At 34.6% G+C, this 26,358-nt stretch overlaps 1 protein-coding gene across 4 annotated transcripts in view; it reads right to left on the bottom strand.

Moving 5' to 3' along the window:
• Positions 1-26,358, bottom strand: part of WRN (WRN RecQ like helicase) — a 141,888-nt gene that overhangs the window by 17,721 nt on the left and 97,809 nt on the right. For all 4 annotated transcript variants that reach the window (XM_055335201.1, XM_055335202.1, XM_055335203.1 and 1 more), the window contains 9 exons: positions 25,118-25,259; positions 17,732-17,902; positions 17,557-17,654; positions 16,655-16,730; positions 15,867-15,940; positions 10,403-10,478; positions 10,044-10,156; positions 7,697-7,811; positions 1,904-2,035 (listed from right to left, as the gene is read on the bottom strand). In XM_055335201.1, coding sequence (XP_055191176.1) covers positions 1,904-2,035; positions 7,697-7,811; positions 10,044-10,156; positions 10,403-10,478; positions 15,867-15,940; positions 16,655-16,730; positions 17,557-17,654; positions 17,732-17,902; positions 25,118-25,259 — 997 coding nt within the window. The remainder of the gene's footprint in view (positions 1-1,903; positions 2,036-7,696; positions 7,812-10,043; positions 10,157-10,402; positions 10,479-15,866; positions 15,941-16,654; positions 16,731-17,556; positions 17,655-17,731; positions 17,903-25,117; positions 25,260-26,358) is intronic.

The following is a 26,358-nucleotide window of genomic DNA, read 5'->3' as shown; positions in this document are numbered from 1 at the left end:
TGTAGCTTTTTAAACAAATGTAGCTCCAAACCCATTTAAGATGTGTATTAAAAAAAAAAGATGTGTATTAGACAAAATACTATTTTAAACATTCAGAAAGTTTAAATATTAAGCTCTAAATTATTTAATGATACTCTCTTTTACTATATCTTGGACGTCTGAATTTGGACTATATTTATGTGACTGTTGATACTTCCATAGAACAGAGCATTTAAAGCAATATTTTCAGCCTTCAAAGGTAGGTTTTAAGTTACTTTCATTAAATGTCTAGCCTTTTCTACTACATAATATGCACCATGTGTGCATAATATCAGGGTTATTTGATACCAGGCATCAAATTACCTAGAACTAATTGTATTATTGCTCCCAATTAATTAGTCCTTAGACATGTTTAATTTTGTGGTTAACAGGCACAGTCCCTCTCAGACCCCTGGGAGGAACATATAATTATAACATGATATTACACAATAATATACAACAAAATAATCCCAAAGATATCAATGGAAATATATCACTCCACATTTTTAACCATGAATATATAATACATGAAACCATGTATCATGGCTGAGTATTAGAATGTACTTTATTCAAAAAATTTGGAGGCTATACCAAATTTTCTTAGTACTATATTCATTTATACCATATATATATGTGTGTGTGTGTATATATATATATATACATATATATATACATGGTCATATATATATACATGGTCAAATTACGTGTATATATAAGCATATATTTTTAACACATACATGGAAGTTATTATTTTCATAAGACTGAACTTAAAATTTATATTTATCATGTAATTTGCTTCAAAAATAGTGCAATGGAATTATTTGGTTTCTTCTGTAATGGCTTTTGTACTTTTACTTTTAGAAATTTGACTGTTTAATTAGAACATCTATTAAGTGATGAAGACAAGCTATGGACTATTTTTCTTATTTATACTGGATTTTAACCATAATAAGAAGTATAATATAGCCTCATGAATAGAGACACAGAGAACAGGAAAAGCAGGCACTGGACCATATAGCCTTTTCCAAATCAATTTAATGACAGAATAAGAATTCAAATTAGCTAAACCTTGCTGGAAGCCTAATTCTGTTCCTATTCCACTAAGATATACTCTTCATTTTATATATTAAAAAAAACTTCAATAGCCTTAAGGATTGAGGCCAGAACAGTGAAGAAACATTAAGTGTGGCCATTTTTCATAGTAATTAAGACGTTTTTCAAAGTCCATCAGGCATGGTTTAAAAAAACAAAATAATAGTAGAGGATCTAGAGTGAAAAGCAAGCTGGGTCTTGTTGGGGGTTTTTTGGGGGGGATTTTTTTTTTTGTTTTTGTAACTTATTTCTAGCTTCTTGGACATCCTTCCAGTGATAGTCTATGCATTTTTGTATACATACACAAAAATATGTCATATATAAACATGCACATATACACATGCATATATACACATACACATTTATGTTTTTCATACTGTTTTCCATCTTCCCTTTCTTTACTTAAACGTATCTTGGAGATTATTTCTTATCAGTACATATGCTAACAGTTTTTAAATTATTAATCCCAATTAAAAAAAATAGAGTCTTATAATACGGCTGCTCTAATATATCCCTATGCTCTAAGTATGTTTAATAGTACCTCTGATACAACCTCTACAAAATAGCCATGGCCAAAGTATACTTGTTGTTTTCACTTAATTGACAAAGGTAGGCTTGGCAGAATAAGAAAATGACATTCTAGCTTAAAATTAAATATAAAATGAAACAATATAAAACATTGTAAGATTGGAATAAACTTATCCCAAGTCACAACTTTACTATTTGAAAAGCTAATAAAACACATGTTTAGATAAACTTAAAATCCCCTCTAACTTGAAAGTAAAACATTTACCAAAGACATCTTCTTTTCTTGGAATAAGGAATATGTGATGGCCGCAGACTGTGAAAGGGAACATGTTTCATTTTCCTCCACCACACTGTTCCTTGGTTCTTCCCAAGGTTTTGTACTTGAAAAGAGGTCTGACTACAAAATTTTAAATGTAACACAAATGATCAATAATTATATGAATATAATGACAGAGTATCAGTATGATCATTAGGCATTAGGGAAAAAAACACACAAATAAAACCTCTAAGGAACAGTTAAAAATTCCCTTTTTTATGAAAAGCTGGAAAAGGTGTGGGTTCTTTTGTTTGTTTTTTACATATTGATTTAAAAAGGTAAAATAAAGCTAGAGGGAATAAGTTTCTAAATAAAATATCTGTAATGGCAAACATGGTTATAAAACTAGAAATGTCTAGTTTCCCACTTTAGCCAGTAAAGAGAGAATACAAAATGAACTACAAAATTGACCACTCCAACTCTAAATTAGTCCCTTAATCCCTGGAAGTGAATACCAAATGCATGAATAAACCAAATTAATACTCAAATTTAGATACCATAGCCACAAATTCTGCTAACATTTCGTAAGTAAATATATCACTATATACATATAGTTTAAAAAAATACATACAAACTGGCTCTAAACTTGAAGGATTATGTAAATTCTTAAATATGGTTACTTAAGAAACATTTAGAAGAGAAAAAATGCAGAAAGGATTGAAAAATGAGATTAATGAAGAAATACTGGAATTTTTTAAAAGCCTGAAATAAAGACCAAGTGAGAGTTATGATAGAATTATATGATGTATAATTTGCATAGATATATGAATAGTTTCCCCCATGAAACCTTTGCCTTTGAAAACATAAGTACCAATACTAAATTAAAAGAATTAAATCCAAAAAAATAAAATAAAAAATAATTTTTTTAAAAAAAGGATTAAATCCAACAGACCTTGGCTTATTGTAACCCACAGCAGTCCATTTCTGCACTAAATAAATGAGTCTATAGATTAGTTCACAGGAGACAACTGCAGTTTGGTGAAGACAGAAGCCAGACAATACCACAAGATGTAAGGTCATTGTTTCTAGGCATCTCTAAATTTTCAAGGAAGAATATTTTTTATTAAATGAAGTGTTTCTGAGACCTTAACACTCAAATCTGGCCCTAAGTTCCCAGGAATGCTTAAAAATCAGACTCCACATTGAGGGGGGCACTTGGTGGGATGAGCACTGGGTGTTATGCTAAATGTTGGCAAATTGAACTCCAATAAAAAAAAATTTAAAAAAAAAAATCAGACTCCATTAACCAAATTCCTCAGTATGTCAGTATCATCTGATAGCTGAAGGCAAGAACGGGACACCCTGATGCCAAGTTCTTAAATATGTGACCACTGTGAATTATTCTGGCAAATCCATGAAGATTTTATTATTTATGGGACAAAATCTTGATATCATCTGTAAACATGAGACTAAAGGGTTTAGGAACATCCAAAACACTAAGCAAAGTAACATGAGAGCAGTAATCTCAAGAAGAAAGGGCTAGAATGTGATTCTAATTAAACAAAATCTAATCAAATAAAAATCTATGTAGATAAAAGACGATGTGAACAGAGACTGATCAATTACGGAAACATAAATAGAAAAGGCAGAAGGACAAAAGTAGGCAGTACCTATCCAAGCACTGTTCAGATGAGAAGACGTCTTGGCTAACTAGATTTGAATATTACAGTTTCCCTGGCAAGTAATGTATGACAATGCCTAATCTGCCTTGATGTCAGACTACTTCTGACACTATCAGAATTCCCCTTGTTATATTCCAGGCTCACTAAGCAACTGTCAGATAACCCGGCTTCCCAAATACCTTCTTCTTCAACAGGAGAGAACACACTGGTTGGGTCAATGAAACTTCCCAATTTTATTTCTTACTATAAATGAATGAATTTGCATTCCAATGTAACCACTTATATTTACATATGCACGCATGTATACATTAAAACCAAGCTCACAATTTGGTGTATGTGCTTGGCTGAGGTGCAATGGGGCAAAGCTCCATCTGTGGGATTATGATCAACGCCTCTAAATCAGAATCCCGCCCAGGCGGAACCATAGGGCACCACAGGGCACTGCCTCGGAACCTCAGATGGCCTTGGCTGGCGGCTCCCCTGCCGTCCCCACCTGGCATGTCCCGCCCCCCGGCAGAACCAGAGTCGGGGTAGATAGGCCCTGGTCCTGGGAAACGGCAGGGCCAGAAAGGGGGCCGCCCCCTTGCCCATCACGCAACCCACGTTGGGGAACCTGGTGCTAAACCACTGTAGAGGACCTGCTTCTGGGTGGGGGTTTCCTACGAAGCAGCGCAGCTCCCTCCCTGCGATCTACTAAAAGTCAGCCCTCCACACAAGGGTTTGTAAAACACAAACAAACCAAGCTCATAGAGAAGGGTAATGCAAACCTACTCCCCAAAACACAACTATTCTGTGACAAGACAATTCAGACCTTTAAGATAAGGATGAGGACTGAACCCCTGGCCTAGACCATGGCGAATGCCAAAGTCTGAGTAGCCAGCTATGCTTCTCCAGAAAATATACACTCTGTTTTGATGCATGTTTTTTAAAAACTACAATACATAACTATTCTGAAGCTCTTAAACAGAAAAAAAACGTGCCATCCAGGTACCCCTTAAGCAAATATCTTAAAAGGTTAATGAAAGTGTGAATAACAAAACTGGGTTAAAAAATATATCAGTTTGTTAATTTATTTACTTAAGGGACACCTGGGTGGCTCAGCGGTTGAGTGTCTGCCTTCGGCCCAGGGCGTGATCCTGGAGACCTGGGATCGAGTCCCACATCGGGCGCCCTGCATGGAGCCTGCTTCTCCCTCTGCCTGTGTCTCTGCCTCTCTGTGTGTGTGTCTGTCATGAATAAATAAAATCTTTTAAAAAAATTTATTTACTTAATATATTTTTTCAATATACAAAAGAGTCCAGGCATAATTCCTAACCACAGAAATTAGCAGTCATTTTCTGCATCCAGAAAATTCAAAAAGGTTTCGAACCTATCCTTCGGAGCATTTATCTTTTGCCCTATTTCAGTTTCTTCTTCTGAAGAGAAGTTGGGAGGAAAATTTCTTTCATTATTAAGTAATGCCATTAGTTCATGAAAGAAGATCCTATAGTGAAGCATCCAAAGAGAGAAAACGTATTCAAATACTGCTGGTAACTATGATATTCTTTATCAAACCACTAAAAAATTATAATCTCCCTTTCAAAATTTCCAATGTGAAATATGTAGTTTTTACATAATATCTAAGAATAAGAAAAAGAAATGTAAAGTTGCCAAAGATATTCTATCACAAGAGGGAAATATAACATACAATAAAACAGAATGATTCTTAAACTGGGATCCAAATGTGCCTGATCAGAGCTTATAGGAAATTCTTAGAAGTAAAAACAACCCTTTAATACTGCCTTCCATATTTTTAACTCTTCCAACTTTTTATACTCACTCCATATCTTTTATCTTTTTTTTTTTCAGATTTACTTATTCATTTATTTGAGAGAGAGAGAGCATGAGCGTAAGCAGGGGGAAGGGCAGAGGGGGAGAGAAGGTGGGGGAGAGAGAGAATCCCATGCAGACTCTGTGCTGAGTGCAGAGCCCACACAGCTCAATCTCAGGACCCGATGACCTGGGCCAAAATTAAAAGTCAGATGCTTAACCAACTGAGCCATCTAGGTGCCCCTATCTTTTGTCTTTCTAATTAATCTACTGTTTCCTTAATTTGGGGAAGTAAAGTATCCTTCCGTTGTGTAGGTGAGGAAATGGAAACTGGAGGAACACATACATTCAGAGTCAGGCTCCCTGCTCAGTGGGGAGTCAGCATGTCCCTCTCCCTCTGCCCCTCCTCTCCACCCGATTGTGCTCTCTCTTAAATAAAATAAATAAAATCTTAAAAAAAAAAAAAGAACACATTCAGCTTCCCCAGGGAGACTATGATGGAATTAAATTCCTGATTCCCTAATTCTGAGTCCAGTAGATTTTCTACTACCTCACAATGTCTCAACTTCTATGTTGGGGTAAAAATGGAGTCTACAGATGCAGTTTAAAGAAACTCAAAGTATCCTTGTGGAAATGACCAATTATGGTGGAGCAAGAAGTAATAAAAGGATAGGAAGAAAATGCTATTAAGACTAACGAGAAGAATACGTATTCTACTTAATATCAAAAGACAGCATGACTGGAAGGAAAGAGTAATTAGGGAACAAAATAAATAATATAAAAAAGAAAGTGGCTGGGCTTGGTGCCAACTGATAGCAAGGATAACTTTGCAGCTTTAATTTCTACCTCCATTTGAAAGTAAAATAATTTATCAGCCTAAAACACTACTTTTTCAAATTTAAAAATAAAACCATTCAACAGAATAGAAAGATATGAGCAGCCTAGACAACTACTTAAGCATCATCTTAAAAATTAGATAACTAACATGTTTTTGTAAGTGATTTACTATAGGAACAATCCGAATCAATTTTCTAAGTGTCCAGTGTGGAAATGAAAATACAACTGACCCTTGAAACAACATGGTTTGAACTAGCCAGGTCCACTTATAAGCGTATTTTTTTCAAAAAATAGAGCACAATACTATAAATGTATTTTCTCTTCCTTATGATTTTTGTTTTGTTTCAAGTTTTTATTTAAATTCTAGTTAGTTAACATATAGTGTAATATTGGTTTCAGTAGAATTTAATGGGCAGCCCGGGTGGCTTAGCAGTTTAGCGCCGCTTGGGCCCAGGGCATGATCCTGGAGACCTGGGATCGAGTCCCATGTCGGGCTCCCTGCAAGGGATCTGCTTCTCCCTCTGCCTGTGTCTCTGCCTCTCTCTCTCTCTCTCTCTGTGTGTGTGTCTCATGAATAAATAAATAAAATCTTAAAAAAAAAAAAAGTAGAATTTAGTGATTCATCACTTATATATAACAAACGCCCAGTGCTCATCACAAGTGCCTTTCTTAATATCCATCACCCATTTAGCCCATCCCCCACCAACCTCCCCTTCAGCAACCCCTATGATTTTCTTTTTGTGTTGTTTTTAAGATTTATTTATTTATTTGAGAGACAGAATGCACACAAGCCAGGGAGAGGGGCAGAGGGAAAGGGACAGAGATTCTCATGCAGATTCCAGGGTCAGCATGGAACCCAACTCAGAGCTTAATCTCATGACCTTGAGATCAGGACCTGACCTGAAATCAAGAGTCAGATGCTCAACTGACTGAGCCACCCAGATGCCCCTCTCTTATGATTTTCTTAATAACATTTTCTTTTCTCTAGCTTACTTTATTTTAAGAATACAGTATATAGGGGCACCTGGGTGGCTCAGTCAGTTAAGCATCTGCCTTCAGCTCAGGTCATGATCTCAGGGTTCTGGAATCAATCCCCACATTGGGCTCCTGGCTTGGGCAGCCTGCTTCTGCCTCTCACTTTGCCCTTACCCCCAACACCACTCATGCTCTGTCTCACATAAAATCTTTTAAAAAAAAGAATACAGTAAACAAAACATATGTAACATACAAAATAAGTGTTAATCAACTATATGTGTTCTCAGTAAAGCTTCCAGTCAACAGGAAGATATTACTAGTTCTGGAGGATTCAAAAGTTATACGTGCATTTTTGGCTGCATGGGGGTCAGCACCTCTAACCTCCCACACTGTTCAAGGGTCAACTATAAAGGGAGAAAATGCTGCTTTTGAAACATGTTTTTGAAATCATCAAAAAATGTTTATGCTCTCACAGTTCCTGCAAACTACAGTATTTTACCTGAACATTATTTATCTGACAGAAATGTTTGATGACTTCCAACAGAGGGGTCAGCATAGTAGCTTTGCCTTCAGATACACCATTGATCCTTTTCACATTTTCAAATGTAGTAGGTCTGTCATTTAAAAAAATTAAAAAGTCAAGAAACTACTAAAATATTATCACTCCAGCAACATGGCTGATGTTTAGCTTCAAAATCATATTCAATAAACATCTATTTTTTCCAACAACCAAAAACAACGTGTAATACATATAATCATGTTCTATGATGTCTCTCTTTGCTTTCCACCATTTAAAGATTTGCTATTTTAGCAACTTATGAATAAAAAAACACCACCATTATCACCACAAGACACCGTACTAAAAGGTGAACAGGCCATTACCATGAAGAAACAGGCTAATGTTCTAGTCTATAACTGATCTCATCGCTATTATTATTTTTATAAATATAAAAGGAAAAACTATAAGGCTCTAACTGAGGACAACCAACAAGCTAAGAAACTGAAAAGAAAATCTCATTCATTATTTACAAAGTACTTGCCTATAACAATAAACATGCTAACTACTTTAGGCTTTTAACTCAATATTTCTTACCATATCAGTAACTAAAAGACTGTATGATGTATATTTTCTAAAAATCTGCCAACCTAATTGTTACTCCTTTTCTTTTAAATATCTTCACTAAATATTAAAGTGTGGATTTTGAATATTTATTTTTAATAAAATAATTATTTTAAAATAAAAGCATTATATTATTAAAATTTCACACTGAAGTAACATCTTTTAGATGAAATTCAATGTCAAAAATAATTTTTTAAAAGAGTATAAAAGATGAATACAATTATCAAACAAATGTTCTTTGGAAATAATTTCTTCTAAATATTTATTGACCACTTCATATTTATTAGGCATTGTGCTAAGTGCTTTGAAAGACATAAAATGATGAGGAAAATAGTATATTTATTCAGAGTTTAAAATCTGGAAGATTCAAAAAATATAAATAAATAAATAAATAAATAAATAAATAAATAAATAAATAAATAAATAAATAAATAAAATTTAAAAAAATAAAATAAAATCTGGAAGATATAACATTAGGTATATTACCAATAATAACAAAAAAAATAAGTAAAGCATTATGTGAGAAGTGTGCAAAAAGCATCTTCTAAATTTACATTTTAAAGTCCTGTATGAATTCTAGAGAGAGGAATTACTTTGCTGCTAAGAGCATGAAAGACTTCATGGAGAAGATAATTAATAAAGCCAGATCTTGAAGGATTTCGTAGCAGGAGTTTTGGGGAATCAAGGAAACTGCAAGGCTAAAGTGACACTGTAAATAAATTCATGGAAGTTGAACGGGGGTCTTCTTCACAAATGATCAACAGCAAGTAGTCAGATAAACCATTCAAAATTCTACGACATGGATAGAAAGGCATATGTAAGTCCATAAATGAAGGGCCCTGAATTATAAGCTAAAGAAGTTAAGACAGTAGGGAACTAGTTAAGCAGAAGTATGATATGAGAAAGAAAGTGATTTGGTCTTATGCATCAGATGAAAAAGTGACGGAGAGATAAGGAAAGAGTAACTAGTTAAGAGGTTTTTTTCAATAGTCCAGCGGCAATTAATTGTCTGAACAGGGTGTCGCAAAAAAGAGAGAGGACAGCATACATAGACACGTAAGGAACACTGAAATGAAAAAAGTCTCAAAACTATTTAAGTAAGAGTAAGACAAGGATCCATGTCAGAGAAGTGCAAATAACACCAGAGGTTTGTTTAAACGTGTCATTAGGGCAGCCCCGATAGCTCACGCCGCCTGCAGCCCGGGGCGTGATCCTGGAGACCCTGGATTGAGTCCCATGTCAGGCTCCTTGCATGGAACCTACTTCTCTCTCTGCCTGTGTCTCTGCTCTCTCTCTCTCTCGCTGTGTCTCTCATGGATAAATAAATAAAATCTTTAAAATAAATAAATAAATAAAATAAACGTGTCATTAAGAACATGAAGGTATGAATTGACAAAAATATGAAAACAAGAAAGAAGAGTTTTGGTAGAAATGAAGAAAGAAGCGTTTTGGTAGTTGCACAAAATGCACGCATGGAGGGTTTGTGGATAATGAGTTAGATTTTATATATTCTGACTTTGATGGCTGAAAACAGTTGGTTTTCATTCATATAGAAATGGCGGACTGCAGCTCGGTGAAGAGATGGTAGACAGTAGCATGGGAAACTGGGGAATTACCTCAAGGATAGGACAGCTGGACCCTAAGTCATACTATCACTGAGCAATCTATGTTACAAATCTATTCTGTTAGGAGAAAATAAGTTAGAACAGATGTCTGCACAGCTTACCTCATTTTGGCCATTTCCAATAGTATCTTATTTGTTGCTAGAATGGCTGGAGGAACATCCATTTTACCGGCATGTTTCTGCCTGGCTTCCACCAATTTGCCATACAACACAGTCTGAACAAAGAACAGAAAAACAACTCAACATTTGTTGTTGCTGTTTTTTTTAAAAATGTACTTAGAAAAATCCATCCTTTATTTTTAGATCTTCAGCTATTACATTTTCCCTTAGGATGAAAAGTTAACTATATCTCAGACTTACAGCTAAAGAACAATTTTTTTAAATACTGGCAACGAAACTTTAAGCATGCATACGTAATCACAACTATCCTTTCAAACACTGACTTTTCACAGAAGTTGTACCTGAGTCTCCTGCTCTTCAGCTGAAATAACAGGTTCTGAAGACTTGTAAGATTTTCCTGGTGAGTGTACTATGATGCTAAAATATTTAAAAGAAAATAAATAAAAAGGCTTTTCTTTCTCCAAGTTCAGTTTTTATTTCACCCCCCAAATGAAAAGTACTGTTCCATGTCAATATCAACATTCATTCTTCATAATACCAGTGAAATAACTGTGATTTATACAACAGCCAAAATTTTAAACAATTTCAATCAAATGCATTCATTATAATGGTAAAATTAAAACTATAATTTAAATTCATCAAAATTTAGTATACTTAAAAACAGCATTTGCCCCATCCTCATCCTCAACCAAATTCTTTAAAATACATCTTTATACTGAAGATAACTTTTTTTTTGACCAAGAGAGATACAATCTATGATTCTTCACTGTGACATCACTAATTTTTGGTTGGTGAGGAACATTAAAATAGGATTAATAAAACTGTTCATAATTTTCTTCAAGATCAAACAAAACTAAGCCAAAGGGAATAATTTCTTTTTTGACGTCACAAAAGAAAAATAAAAACCATGCAATTAGCAAACAACATGGAAGGTGCTAGGCAGCAAACTAGACAGAAAACCAATTTTTTTTTTTTAAAGATTTTATTTATTTGACACAGAGAGAGAGAGCAAGCAGGGGGAGTGACAGATGCAGAGGGAAAAGCAGATACGGGGCTTCTCCCATAACCGAGCAGGGAGCCCGATATGAGGCTCAATTTCAGGACCCTGGGAGCATGACCAGAGCTGAAGACAGATGCTTAACCGACTGAGCTACCCAGGAGCCCCTAGAAAACCAATTTCTACAATAAGTATTTCTCATTGATTAATTATAGAGAGGAAAAGATATAAAAATGAAATTGTATGTAATAGCCTATATAAAAGATGCCAAATTTAAATAAATCCCTCCTTTGGTAAGAAAAAGGGGGAACATGTTTGATACTTAAGAAATGTTTATAAATTTCTGTTGCAAGAATTCAAAATCTACAGTAAAAGTAAGATTTTCACAATTATCAAATCCTATCACTAAAATAAGTAGACTAGGGATCCCTGGGTGGCGCAGTGGTTTAGTGCCGGTCTTTGGCCCAGGGCGCGATCCTGAAGACCCGGGATCAAATCCCACGTCAGGCTCCTGGTGCATGGAGCCTGCTTCTCCCTCTGCCTGTGTCTCTGCCTCTCTCTCTCTCTCTGTGACTGTCATAAAATAATAATAATAATAATAATAATAATAATAATAATAATAATAATAAAATAAAATAAAATAAGTAGACTAAACCTGAGAAAAGGTTAACTCCAGTTCAAAAAATTAGTAATATCAGGTTACTCAAGATAATCATAAATTTGTTTTAAATAATATATTAACCTTTATCACAGTATTTATAAAAGCCTCTATAATAATGTACTGTTTACAAAATGGTAGTTTAAATTATTTCAAATATAAATTTTATCATCACATATACTGGCAAAATATGGGTAATATAGCTCCAAAGCAGAAATATATATAGAAAACATTTAATAATAAGTGTTTTGCCTATGAATGCTATTATAAGTGTACAGAAAAAAAGTTCAAAATAACTATAATGAATATCATCAAAAAGTGGAGACATTGGGGGCACCTGGGTGGTGTAGTCAATTAAGCATCCAACACTTGGTTTCGGCTCAGATCATGTTCTTACGGTCGGGAGACTGAGCCCTGCATCAGGCTCCACACTAAGCACAGTCTGCTGGAGTTTCTACCTCTCCCTCTGCTCCTCCCTGCCTTGTGCTCTCTTCTTTTTTTTTGGGGGGGGGGTGGAGATGTTCTATTCATGAAACAAGATTGCTATGTTAAAGAAAGAAGAAAAAGAACAAGAAAGAATTATTTGAAATGAATGTTTCAATAACTAAAAATAAAATCTTACTAGATGGAAGGGAATATAAAGTCAAGGCACTCTCCAAGAAAGTTAAGCAAACAAAAGGAGATTGAAAACAAGAGAAAAGAAAAATGAGTAATAAGAACACTAAAACCCAAGCCAAAAAAACAAAAAAGACAATTACTAACATCAGGGAAAATTAAGATAGTGGCGGCCATAGCCACACAGTTTGGCTTAGTGGTATATATTTGTTTAAGTATAATAATGTAGAAACAAATCGTTAATATGACCAAAACATGAAATATAATGTTTTGGTCAAAGGGGGGAATTGAAGGAAGGGAAATGGGGGAAAGGAATATGGGAGATAAGCCCTAATCTACCATTATAAATTGTGTTCATGGAACAAAAAAACTTCTAAAACTGATAGGTCCAAAAATAGTAATCTAAGCATGTCACTTAGAAATATGGAGGCAGGGCCACCTGGATTGGATGGCTCAGTTGGTTAGGCACCTGATTCTTGATTTAGGTTCAGGTCACCATCTCAGGGTTGTGAGACTGAGACCCCACAAGAGGCTCTGTGCTTAGTGGGGAGTCTGACAACTGAGCTTCTCTATCCCTCTCCCTGTGCCCCTCCCCCTGCAAAAAACAAAAAACAAAACAAAAAAAAAAAAAAACAGAGGCAAATATCAGAGAGCCCAGCTGGAAGATTTGAGGATGACTGCTTCTACAGAACAGAGCAACGTTTGGGAAGGTATGAACTCACATGCTTTGTTATATGCCATTAAGTACCAACTGACTTTTAAAACCAATACATGAACTATTTTAATAAAAATTCAAATGAACTTTAAAATAATAGTTATTGACGTGTAAGCATCTTTCTCCCTTCTATACACTAAGCCCACATCTTAAAAATAATCTCTGGGCCACACCACAGGTATGAACCCAGTATGTCTATCATTCAACTTCTCATCCCCTAAATATCCAACCTTTCAAACCTGTGTTCCTCTTATGTTGCCAGTGAAGGGAATGGCAACACTCTAACCTGCAATCAGACAGAAACCTAAGTGTCATGTTCAAGTTCCCCACTTTCCTTAGTCCGCCTATCTTTTTAATCACTGAGTCCTAACAATTCTACCTCCTAAATATCTTACAGTTGTTTCTGTCCATGTCCACTGCCACTACCTTCATCTAAGTTCCCATCTTCTCTTGCAAATGCTACTGCAATAGGCCTCTTTATTTGTGTCTCTGCACTCTGATCCTCCAGCCTCCCATTCCCTCCAAGCCAGTCATCCACCAAGGGTCAGCACACTGCATGGGACAAATCCTTCTGTTCTGGTAAGGCTTCTAAGTTAAAGATGGTTTCTTACACTTTTAAACAGTTCAAAAAAAATTAAAAGAACATTTTGTGACATGTGAAAACTACATGAAATTCAAATTTCAGTGTCCATAAATAAAGTATTATTGGAACACAGCCACATTTATTTCTTCACCTATCAACGATAGCTGCTTTAGGGTTACAAGAGCAAAGTTGAGTAGTTAGCGACCACATAGCCCTCAAAGTCTAAATTATTTACCATCTGATCATTTATAGAAATGTCAACCTCTGTTCTCAATCATAAGTTTAATGACACTGTCCTACTGAAAATCCTTCCTTAGCTCCTCCACTTAACTGTTTTTATGATCAAGCTGAGTGCTGGACAGGAACTGGATATTCTGGACCCTATTTAATTCTCCAGTCTTAAATTTTCACTACTTCCTTGCTTCCCTCTACCAGGTAACTGCTAGCATACCACTGAGTTCCTCAATCATACCACACCTTCTCTTGCTTTCAGGTTTTAATATGTGGGCTATTCCTCTGGTCAGAAAACTTCCCTTCCTTGTCACTTCATTTCTATTTAAGCCTCAAGCGTCACTTCCAAAGTGTGTTTCCAAAGTGCTACAACCCTGGATTATAATTTTATGTTCCCTGACCTGTATATCCCACTAGAATATAAGCTCTGGGAGGACCAGTGACTAGGTCTCTATTTTCCCGACTGAATCCCAATGCCTAGAGTAATACCTGGCACAAAGATGGTTAGCAAAAATGCAATAAATGTTGATTTATTTATTTTTAAATATTTTATTTATTTTTTCATGAAAGACACAGAGAGAGAGAGGCAGAGGCATAGGCAGAGGGAGAAACAGAGAGGGGATCCCGATGTGGGACTCAATCCCAGGACCCCAGGATCATACCCTGAGCCAAAGGCAGACACTCAACCACTGAGCCACCCAGGCGTCCCACAATAAATTTTTTTTTTTTTATGATAGTCACACAGATAGAGAGAGAGAGGCAGAGACACAGGCAGAGGGAGAAACAGGCTCCGTGCACCGGGAGCCCGATGAGGGATTCGATCCCAGGTCTCCAGGATCGCGCCCTGGGCCAAAGGCAGGCGCCAAACCGCAGCGCCACCCAGGGATCCCCACAATAAATGTTTAAATGAAGAAATGCTTCAGCACACTGAAGCATACTCCCAAATCCTTTTGTTTACATAAAACATTGCAATTAATTACTCCATAAATAAACAAAAAGGAATTATTTTCAGTGAGAGACTGGTATTATGGTAAATGTTTCTGTCAGATCGAAAGTAGTATTATCTAAGTGAGTAGTCCACTAGAGTGTAACAGGATCAGAGAACATTAATTTATTTTCACCTGATATGTATGCAAACATATTCCATTCAATAGTCTGTGTATAGGTCCTGACAAGTTTTTCAAATTCTCCGCCTTCAGACTTTCTGTAATTCTGTACATTCTCCATAATTTCGTTACATCAGCAAGTCAAATATGAAGCTCCAAAGTACAATAGGTATATTTGTTATTTCTACCAACTGTATTTCATGTTGCCATAAAATATATTTTATTTTTTTAAAGATTTTATTTAAAAAATTAAAAAAATAAAAATAAAGATTTTATTTATTTATTCATGAGAGAGACGGGGGGGGGGGGGCACAGACACAGGCAGAGGGAGAAGCAGGCTCCATTCCATGCAGGGAGCCTGATGTGGGACTCGATCCCGGGTCTCCAGGACCGCACCCTGGGCTAAAGGCAGCGCAAAACCACTAAGCCACCTGGGCTGCCCTATAAAATATATTTTAAAAGGCCGGGGAATATATATATATATGAGTGTTTAGATACTAGAGACTGACAAAGATTTGCAGTCAGCTCTCCCATTAGCTCTCTGTAACTGACCAAGTTAGTTAACTTCCTAACCTTTGTATCTTCAACTTTGAAATGGGTATAAATAATAGTAGCTAACTCATAGATTGTTATAAGAATTAAATGAGATTTACAAATAAAATATTTAGCATTTAGCACACAGCTTGGCAAAAAATAATACCCAGGAAGAATTAGTTATTAAATTAATGTTAATACTATCATTTTATAGGTCTTTTTTAGTAATTATAAGACTGGAGGGTTATGCTTTAACTTCCTTCTGCCAATGACAAATCCCATCATCTGATAGACCTTTCTCTTTATGAAAGAAAAAAAAGGTGCCGATACAGTAAGCATAGAAAATAAACATTTTGAACTCTGTACCTTTTTTCAGGAATGTTACTCCCAGAAGAAATTTTATCAGATGCTTTGTAAGAATACATCTTCTCCAAGTTAGACTGTTTTAAAACATATAAAGGTCCATTACAAAAAATTAGAAGTTTCAAAACCTTTCAAATACAGAAAAAATAAGATACAAAATCTCATGATGACAGTTCCTCCTCTAATTACCAAACAAAAATCATCACCTGAAAATAGCTCTCAGATTATAAGGCAGTTAGAAATGTAATGTCCTATTCCTCCCAAATCTATAGAGAATATATGATCGAAATAATTATTTGAGGCACAGCAGAAGCCAGTTATAAAATGATTCAGTTAAATTCTGCATACTTCAATAAAACAGAAAAACTTCACAAAAAATTTAATTCACATTTTCCTATTGCTCCAGTGTTCCAATTAGCTGAAGTCTGCCTGTGAGTATTTAATCTTTAATTGTTATCTAAGATCGAAAAACAAAGCAAGAAAGTATGTGTGCACATATGTGTATGTGTATAGCTTTCATTGAGAACAAGTATTTAAGACTTATAAGTATCATCATGTGTAAAAAAAAAAAAAAAAAAAAAAACCTCCAGGCCAAATGGCTTAATAAAATAGGCTTTAAAAAAAATTAAAGTAAGTTACTTTCTCAAATATTTTTAACTGTCTTATTAATCACATACTGCATATTTTATCCTGTTCATAGCACTACTCTTTCCAAAGTTTGTTTTGTTACATATGGCATTTCATTCAATAAAGAAGGAAGTCAGTAAGAACCACCTCTTTAACAAACCAACCTTCTTCTCTGCAGTTAATTCAATTGGTACTCGATTAGAGGAATGTTGTTCAGCGCCAGGTGGTACAGTTTTAGAACTGAAATATAATAAAATTAAAGTATCTCAAACTTTAAAATGTAATTATCTAATTATCTAATATCATCATGTCCCAGAAAGGCAGATAAGATTGCATTACTTTTTTAGAGCTGAAAATTTTAATTTTTTTTTTTTTTTTTTAAGAACAAGCTCTGGAAAGTGCTTTTTAAGCTCTTTAAAGTTTAAAGCTCTTTAGTTTTTTAGGTTTAAAAGAAAAGTTGCTTATGTAATACACAATATAGGGATTACAGTCAATAATACAGTCTTATAAACTTCAAAGTTATGAAGAGACTAGGTTGTTCTCAACACAGAAATTATAATTATGTGACATGATAGAGGTGTTAGCTAAGTCACTGTAGTTATCATATTGCAATATATACATCTATCAAACCAACACGCTTGTATACTTCAAACTTACACAATGTTATATGTCAATTACACCTCAATTTTTTTAAAAAGGGGGAAAAAAAACCCATAAATGATAACATGTAAAGAAACAAAAAAGAAGGCATCAAATGTATTCCCTTGCGACCTTCTTCTATACATAAGAAGGAAATATGATATGTGGATTCTTCAATATTGATCTCCATGCTGCTTCTTTAATCAATGGGAAAGTAACTTTCTAAATACTATACTCAACTACTTCCTATCAATCAAGAAAATGTTCTATGATTTATCTTTTACCCACTGGCTCTCATCCTCAAACTAGCTAAAAGAGGTATGCAAAGCAATCTTTACTCACATTATCTTTGTGGTGCCTATGAATTGGTATAATTTGACATTTTAACAATAAAAAACATAGAAGTTAAAAAAAATGAAAAATGAACCTTGGTAGAAGAAACACCCTTGGACACAATTCTTCATTAGCTTCAAGTTTAAGTTTCTTAGGAAATTCTCTATTGGCTTCATGAAGCCAACATCTGCCCTATTGAACACAAAAAGAATCTTTTAATACACAGTGAGAGAAATTAAATCAAACAGGTATATTTCTACATTGTTTACCTTTTCTGTAAGAGTGCAAATCCTTATAAATTTTTGTCTCCCAGGAACTTCTACCAAGAATCCTTCAGCCATGAGCTGACGGGACAAAGCCTTCCACCAACTCTCTTTTTGATCCTTGCCAGCGCCAAATAAACTGTGTCTGCGATACTTATCTTCAAGACGCTGGGAATTCTGAAATCAGGAATGAAATCTGTAGCTAAAAATGCTTTTTTAATTAAAGAGGGTAAGTAAAATAGAACTGTCTATTCATTTTTTTGGATTTCAGCTTTAAAAACCTACAAAATTTTATGCCTATCCTGCTTGTTCTGAATACTTAACTTATACATAAATATATAATCAAAATAGTGTTCCTTTACTATATGAAGTAATGGCAGGCAATTTCACATATAATTCACATGCATTTTCCAATGCATAGGTTTGGATATGTTTGGGATATTTAACCTAGGCTATTTAGATCTTTTATTAATATATTTTATTGTCTGAAAATAGTAATTATAAGCTGCAGCTCAAGACTAGAAGCAGTATGACCCAACAGCTAATAATCAAGGAATACACTGCAAAAATTCGGTCCCCACTGCATGGCTGTATTCACTGTGCTTTTATTCTTGAGGTACTGCCAAGTTTACTTAATCTTTTCTGATTTAGCTGCTATTACTGAGATACCCGGGTAAAAGCAAGTGCATGCTACAGAGTTGCTGTTTTTGAGGGGTTTTTTTCTTAAGTGAAGAGACAATTCCAGTGGGAGACTCTTTACAAGCCATCACATTCTGGCAATGATGGGGAAGCTACTCTGCCTCATGCAATTCTCTTGTCCTCTGATAGGGAGGACTCTCCCCACCTTCACTCTCTGTATTTTCCATTCACCGTGCCCTCTTACTATCTCCTTCACTTACCCTACACATTTAAGTACTACCATTAAATATCTATAGTATCATATGAACATAAAGCTTTATGGAAAGTTGCTCCTGTCTAATGGCTTCATAGTGAATACAGGAGATGGTCATTCAAGGGTCATTCTAACCTTCACCCACTCTTACTGCAGAAGCCGGGAAGTTACAAATACTATTTCTCAAAATCTTTTAGCTAGAGTTCTGGGTATGATTTAAGTTCTACTAGGCAAAGGCATTTTTAAATGACACCTACACGTAGGAAATGAGGTAAGACTACTCTAGCTAGTCTTGGAGGTACGCATGATTATGGAGCTGTCTGCTTTTTATGAGCAAGTGCAGGGTGGTTACTAGAGCAAGCAGAAGTGGAACCTCCCTGCTTGTAGCTCCCTATGCAGTGCACTTTGGGGTCTGGTGCTGTAGTGGCAGCTTCCCAAACTGACAGATTGCTTCTCGTCACAGACGAGGTAGCAGCGCTCATGACTACTTTACAGTATAATCTTATCAACAATAGAAGTGGTGGAATGCCTAGTAATAAATACTTTTCTGTTTAAATTATTTAGAGTGATTATAAGCGAATATAAATTCTATATTTTAGGTTATATTTGTATATCAAAAACATCGCTTGAATATGTCAAGAAGTTACTGTATTCTAAAAATTTCAATATAAAATGCAATCTACAATTTTAGAAATAGGCACAGTCCGTCATTTAACATTTTTACATTTCACCTATATTCCATGAAGGTTTAACAATCAATACCTAAAAAAATTCAGGATCAAAATCAAAACAATTCATAGGATGAGTTCCAGTGGACCTAACTCAAAAATCAGAAGGTTCTCTATTATGAATGTATTAGTTTTATGCAATTGATGAGAATGTTATGCCTACCAGTTTATCATTTTGGAATGTTAAACATGTGAATTAAAGTGAAAGAGCCTAAATAAAGCTGATCCCTCACACAAAGGAAACCTGGGCTGACATGAGATTAAAGTGGAACAAAATCCCATCAGAAACACTTCAGTGCCTAGAAACTGAGCTTACCACAAAGGTGTCTGATAGGTTAGTTAACAGTCTCTAAGTGTATTCTATTTATCTTAAAAATAAAAATAGAATTATTTTTATTAAGATAGCTAAGTAATGAGCTTTCGTATCATGGTGATTATATTTACCAAAATTTTATTAGAACAAGATTTAGAGAAATAGAAACACCCAGGTACAACATGGTATCTTTTTCCCTGTTAACAGTCCCTACCTAAACCAAATAACTTTGGGTTGACTTGAAAAGAACGCTTAAAATCAAACGTTAGAGAATTTCAGAGCTAGGAGGAACACTGGATCTCTCTGATCTACATGGTTATTTTTTACTCATATTACTAACAAATAATCAGAAGCTCAAAGATGTTAATTGGTAGCCTAAGTTCCTCGAACTACAAGTAGAACACAGGCCTCCTGAGTACTAGTTCTAATCTTTTTACTCTATCACGTGTACACACAAATATACATATGCAACATATATACTACAAATAAATATCCCACATATACATATACACATACACACATATATACATTGTTTGTAGTCAGTACAGCAAGATCGCCAGGATTCAAGTCACAGCTCTGGTACTTACTACCTTTTTGACTTTGGACAAGTTACTTAACTTACCTGGGCTTCTATTTCCTCAGCTGCTATACAAGTATTAACAATAGCTTCTATCTCTTGGGGATATTGTAAAAATTGAATAAGCAAGCCTGACTCAGTAACATTAACTTTCTTTTTATTAGTTAACAGTTGGTCCTTTAACGCAACCTGAATTCCCTAATCTAAAAGAAAAACCATTATGGGGGCACCTGGGTGGCTCAGTGGGTTAAGTGTCTGACTCTTGATTTCAGCTCAGGTCATGACCTCAAGGTCATGAGATTGAGCCTTGGTACTGGGTGTGGAGCCTGCTTAAGATTCTCTCTCTTCCCCTCTTTTCTGCCCCTCTCTCCTGCACAAGCATGTGTATGCGTGCACACTCTCTAACATAGATAAATAAATCTCTAAAAAAAAAAAAAAAGAAAAACCACTACTTAGTATCTAGTCAGTTTTCCCTATAACACTTGTAATAGTACTCTATATCTGCTAGGGGTTTATACTTGCAGTAGAAGATTCTATTGCTTGCAAACTAGTAACACCAAAGGTATTAAATTGCCTAATAGTACTTATTAGCAATCTCAACACTAGAATTATTCTTCTACTCTTCCTAAGGAAAAAAAAAGAAAACCCTACAAAACCTTAAGTGAACGAACACATTTACTAGTATGAAGCAATGAGATTTTTTTTCTAATCAGCAGAGTAATTGTTCTTCCCCTCATGATAACTGTAAATACTGTATACTGTGTGAATAAATTTACACTGTCTTGTTTCCATGGAAATCACCATGCCCAGAAAGCTGCTATAGAGACTACAGGGATTTGGGCATTGATTTTAAGGAAGGCACATTCTACAGATACATCCCTTACCAATCACATTCATTCTAGTATCTCCAGATCATTCGATCTAAAAATAAAAATGTAAAACTGCATGTGAACAGCATAATAAATAGAAAAGGCACTAACAATAATCAGGAAAGCTGCTTGCTCACCCTGATTGTGGCACAGAGTAATATGACCCAGGACAGGTCCTCTAACTTTCAGGGATTCAGTATCAACCACTGTAAAATAAGTCATAGGGATAGTCTTTTTGCTCTAGAAGACACACTCAAAAAGGGAAATCATCTCACATTTTTCTTTTAAAAATCAGGTTGAGAAAATAAGGAACACCAAACTGGCATATCGAGGAATATGGAAACTACTAATTGATGGATAAATATTAGAATAAAGAGAGCTGGGAGAGGGATCTCTCGGTGGCGCAGTGGTTTAGCGCCTGCCTTTGGCCCAGGGCACGATCCTGGAGACCCAGGATCGAATCCCACGTCGGGCTCCCGGTGCATGGAGCCTGCTTCTCCTTCTGCCTATGTCTCTGCCTCTATCTCTCTCTCTGTGAGTGACTATAAATAAATAAATAAATAAATAAATAAATAAATAAATAAATAAATAAATAAATAAATAAGAGCTGGGAGGCTAGAACCCAAACCAAAGTATCACTTTCTAATAAAAGCAAAATCTTTGAATGTCTATCTGATAGAGAAAACAAAGAACCTGCCAATTGTCCGAAGTAACTTCTTTAAAAATCACAATTGTTTTCTGTGGTAATTCTTTCTGCTTAGGAATGCCACACTTCCCTCTACCTTTCTTCTCTCATTCCATCTCTGAATGTCCAAATCTACTACATCTCCTATGAAAAAGAAAGCTCCAATGATACTGATAGAATCACAAAGACTTCTCTAATTTCCAGGTATTAACAAGTACTCTCTCCAGAACTTATATCTATTCATATGTCCTTTATCATCTCTTTCAATGCTACACTATACTTATTTCTTCCCAAGTAACACCTTCCATGTTAGATGATGCGTTTCATCTAATTCAGGCTTTGAGTTCTCCACAAAACATAGTGCCTTACACACACACAAAAAGATGTTTAATAACTAATGGGAAAAAATAGGTATAAGCTTAAACTCTCAAGTCTTAAATCTCTATGTTATTAAAGTGTAAAACAAGCCTACAGCTTCTGTTTACATTTTAATTTTTCTTTTTCCTCTTTCCCAATTCCTACAAGGCAAAAAAGCTCAGAGCTGCCACTCCAGGTCTTATATGCTAAGTGCAAAATAAAATCAAAAGAGAAAAAAAAAATTATCTTTAGGAATAGATTTCAATCACACAAAATAGCTTATCTAAAAAATTAAATAGATACCCCTCTCCTGTTCAATACTTCAAAAATTATAAAGGGTGATTAAAACTAGCAATTGTTTTCTAGTGGCTGCTTATAGTCAAAGCATCTTTTATCAAAAGTATTATCTAACTCTGGAGCCATGGCAAGGTTCAGCACTTTGATAATATGATCAGGAATGAGGTTTCACTTAATGTCTTGGTTATATAAATTAAGTGCTATGCTTCTGTTTTCTGATGTATAAAATTATGATAATCCTTGCATATTTTATCACTTATTCAGACATTTAAAAATATTTATGTGGTGAGCTGTTTAGATGGCTAAAACAGTTTCTTACATTTCTAATATTTAATTCCTAACCAAACCTGTGCTATTTAAAAACAAAATTTTTAACTCCATCCACAAATACTTGGATGGGCTGTATAACTGTTTATACTATTTAGAAAAATCCAGTGTAAGAAAGGAGAATCACATGTTGCTTAAATTGTATTCGTTATATATATGTACAAATATTATCTCTTTAAAACTCTAAGAGTTTTCAGTTTAATATATTTATCATCTTACAGATCAAAATTATCTACAAAGATATCAATTTCCCTAAATTAGTTAAGGTGGACAATTTACTAAATTCCTAAAGGAATCACAATTATAATTTTTAAGGCAATATCCCAATAGATACCAAAATCACTGAAATGGAAGGAAAAAAAATTACCTTATTTTCCTTGTAGTTAATGTCTACAAATTTTTGTTATGTGGTACTTTTTGAAAAGTTTTACATCTTTATCTAGCAAGGGTAGTATAAAATTTCACAAAGACTAAACTTCTTAATTTGAAGACTCCCAGAAGAGACTGTCAGTATAAATGGTCTGACTTGGTTTTCAAATAATAGGTGAAATCTGATCCCTCTTGTGGCCAGTTCAAGTTTGTGTAGGAGCCCACTTACACTTATTTGTTGATACTGGATACTGCTGGCTTATACCAAATTAAAACAAGGAGACAAACCATAAGAGACTCTTTATCATAGGAAACAAACTGAAGGTCGCTGGAGGGGCAGGGGTGGGGAGGATGGGGTCACTGGGTGACGGACATTAAGGAGGACACATGATGTAATGAGCACTGGATGCTATATAAGTCTGATGAATCACTGACCTCCATGCTGAAATCAATAATACATTATATGTTGATTGAATTTAAACAAAAATTTTAATTTTTTTTTTATAAATTAACATCTTCACCTGGAATGCACAGGTTTTGAAGATGACAGAGACAGAAGAAACTTTCACAGACCTCAATTAAACTTAATCTATCCTTTGCAACTTAAATTATTAAAAAAAAAAGATACTAGAAAAAAAAAAGATAGTAGTTCTCATACCACCTAAAAGCAAGTTCCTTAACTTGGAACACTAATTAATTAATTAATTAATAGTGGCAACATTATTAAATTTCTAATCAAACTGGTGATTTAAAAACAAAATTATAGTGGGCCTGAGGAGGGAAAAAACAAAAAACAAAAACACAAAATTTTAAACTCCATTCAGGATTTAAAAACATCACTACCTGAAAAGTTAACATGTTTTCAATATCTCATTAAAGATACTTCACAACTGGGATGCCTGGGTGGCTCGGTAGTTGAGCATCTGCCTTTGGCTCAGGTCATGATCCTGAGGTCCTGGGTTGAGTCCTGCATCAGGTTCCCTACAGGAAGCCTATGTCTCTGCCTATCTCTGCATGTCTCTCATGAATAAATAAATAAAATCTTTAAAAAACAGTATTTCACAACTAACTTAACATGTCCCTTTTTAAACAAGATAAAAATTCAGAAAATAAATGTTTACAGGAAGCATTCAAGTATTTATCAAATAAATGCTTACCTAAATTATTTTTAAATTCAACATACAAAGTAAGAATATTAATCTCTACTTTTAAGTATCTTTTTAATAAATATACATATTTGCAAAGGATTCTATCTCCCACTTTGGTTTATTCAACCACTAGCAATACATAATACTTAGCTTTTCTTTACAGACTTCTAAATGAGGAATAAAATCATATGGACAAAAGGACTACAGACTGTAAGGGTCATGACTTACTCATATTGTACTTGCAAATGTTAGCATAATCCTGTCATGCTAATCACTAAAAGCAGCTGAAATGACTAATGCTATTTATTCAATGGTAAAGCCAGAAACAAAACAAACAAAACAAAACTTGGAATTTTAAATACCTGTGATAAGAAACAGAAAAGAAGTAAAGAAAAACTACTGACAATAGTTATTGAACTTACAAATATTCACTGAAATTAAAGTTTTGCTCAAAGAATTTACTACTTTCCAGGACACGAAGAGAGACAATTTTGTTCTACCTGTCTCCTGATGCAGTGAAAGCATCTTTCTTGATTTTCCTAAGAAAGACTAGTTTAGGGATTCATCCAACTATAACGTAATAAGCAAATACTAGAATGAGGTGCAGAGCTGAACATCAATTTGAAATATGAAAACAGCAGTATATGTGGTAACACTCAGGTTTTGTCAGAAGTAATGAATGCAGTGCTTAATTGGAACTTCATATGGCTCTCTGACTTTCCAAGAACTTATCTAAAGTCAAAGCTGCAAACCTAATTCAACAAACTTCTGAAGAAAAGAGTAACAGGAGTATAAGAAGAACTGTGAAGGTGACTCACAGATATACTTACAGATCCTTGGAGAAATAAAATCGGAAGCCCAATTCCAAACTTTTCTCCTAAGATTTTCACAGCAGATAATAGCTGGAATGTTTGTGGACCAAAGTCCTGTGATGCGTCATCTGAATCATCAATGGAAGAGCATCGATCCAATCTAAGTAATAATATAATAGAAAGCTTAGCTAAGACATGTACCCTTAGAAATAAAAATATTATATATAATAGACAAGTAAAAAAAATCTCAAATATGCCAACTGCTTCATAAGCTAACAAATAAAGTTTGTTACAGCCAAGATCACGTGAAATATGCAAAAACATGAACCATAAACCATAATATATCTTTGCATGTTATACTGATGGCTCTCAATCCTAGCGCCTTGGAACCCAAATTTCACAGGAGGTACCTTGGACCATAAACAGAAGAGTAGGGAGTTCAAGCAAGCAGAGTGCAGAAGTATAGCTTGAAAAGCTCCATCGGCTGATTATATAAATACTGGACTTTTGGGTTAGGTTGTGATGAGGGGAAAAGACTGTTGTAAAAAAAAAGTTAATAACTTAAGAACCAAATCTCCTATGAAATAAATTATTAGCTTAAACTCTGATGACCGTAAAATATGACACAAAGATAAACTGCACCTCATTTAAGTCCATTTAGAAGTTACATTCCTAAGCCATCCTTCAAGTAGATTTGAAATTATCATTAATATAAATGATATTAATATAAATGAGAATTCTTTAAAGTTGGTTGAGAACAAAGGATTCCTTAGAGAAAATCAACTACCTTAATTCAATTGCCTTCTTTAGAACAAATAGCTTTGATAGCAGTAATAGTCAATATTCCAGATATAATAATATGCTTTTGGGGGAGAAGACTAGATTTAGGTTTATCCTATTTTAACTTCTTTAGTGGGATATTAAGCTCATTTTCTTCTCTAATATGAATATTGAAAGCTATCAGATTCTCACAAAGTACCACCTATGCTGTATCTTCCAAGTTTTAATGTATATTATTGTAATCATAACTAAAGTTCTAAAAATGTTTTAATTTCCAGTCTGATTTTTTCTTTAATTTATGAGTAATTTAAAAGTGTTATTTTTAACTTCCAAATGAATGAGAAATTTTATCCTCTTATTTCCTTCTAATTCAACTGCATTCTGATCAGAAAAAAGTTGCATGTTTTATACCAATACATTGAAAACTTTTGAAACAACACTACAGTCTAGAACAGGGGCCAGAAAACTTTTCTTAAAGG

This window comes from Nyctereutes procyonoides, unplaced genomic scaffold (assembly GCF_905146905.1).
Source record: "Nyctereutes procyonoides isolate TBG_1078 unplaced genomic scaffold, NYPRO_anot_genome, whole genome shotgun sequence".
NCBI classification, from domain to species: Eukaryota; Metazoa; Chordata; class Mammalia; order Carnivora; family Canidae; genus Nyctereutes; species Nyctereutes procyonoides.
The sequence above is the reverse complement of the archived record's forward strand: the minus strand, read 5'-3'. Positions and strand labels throughout refer to the sequence as shown.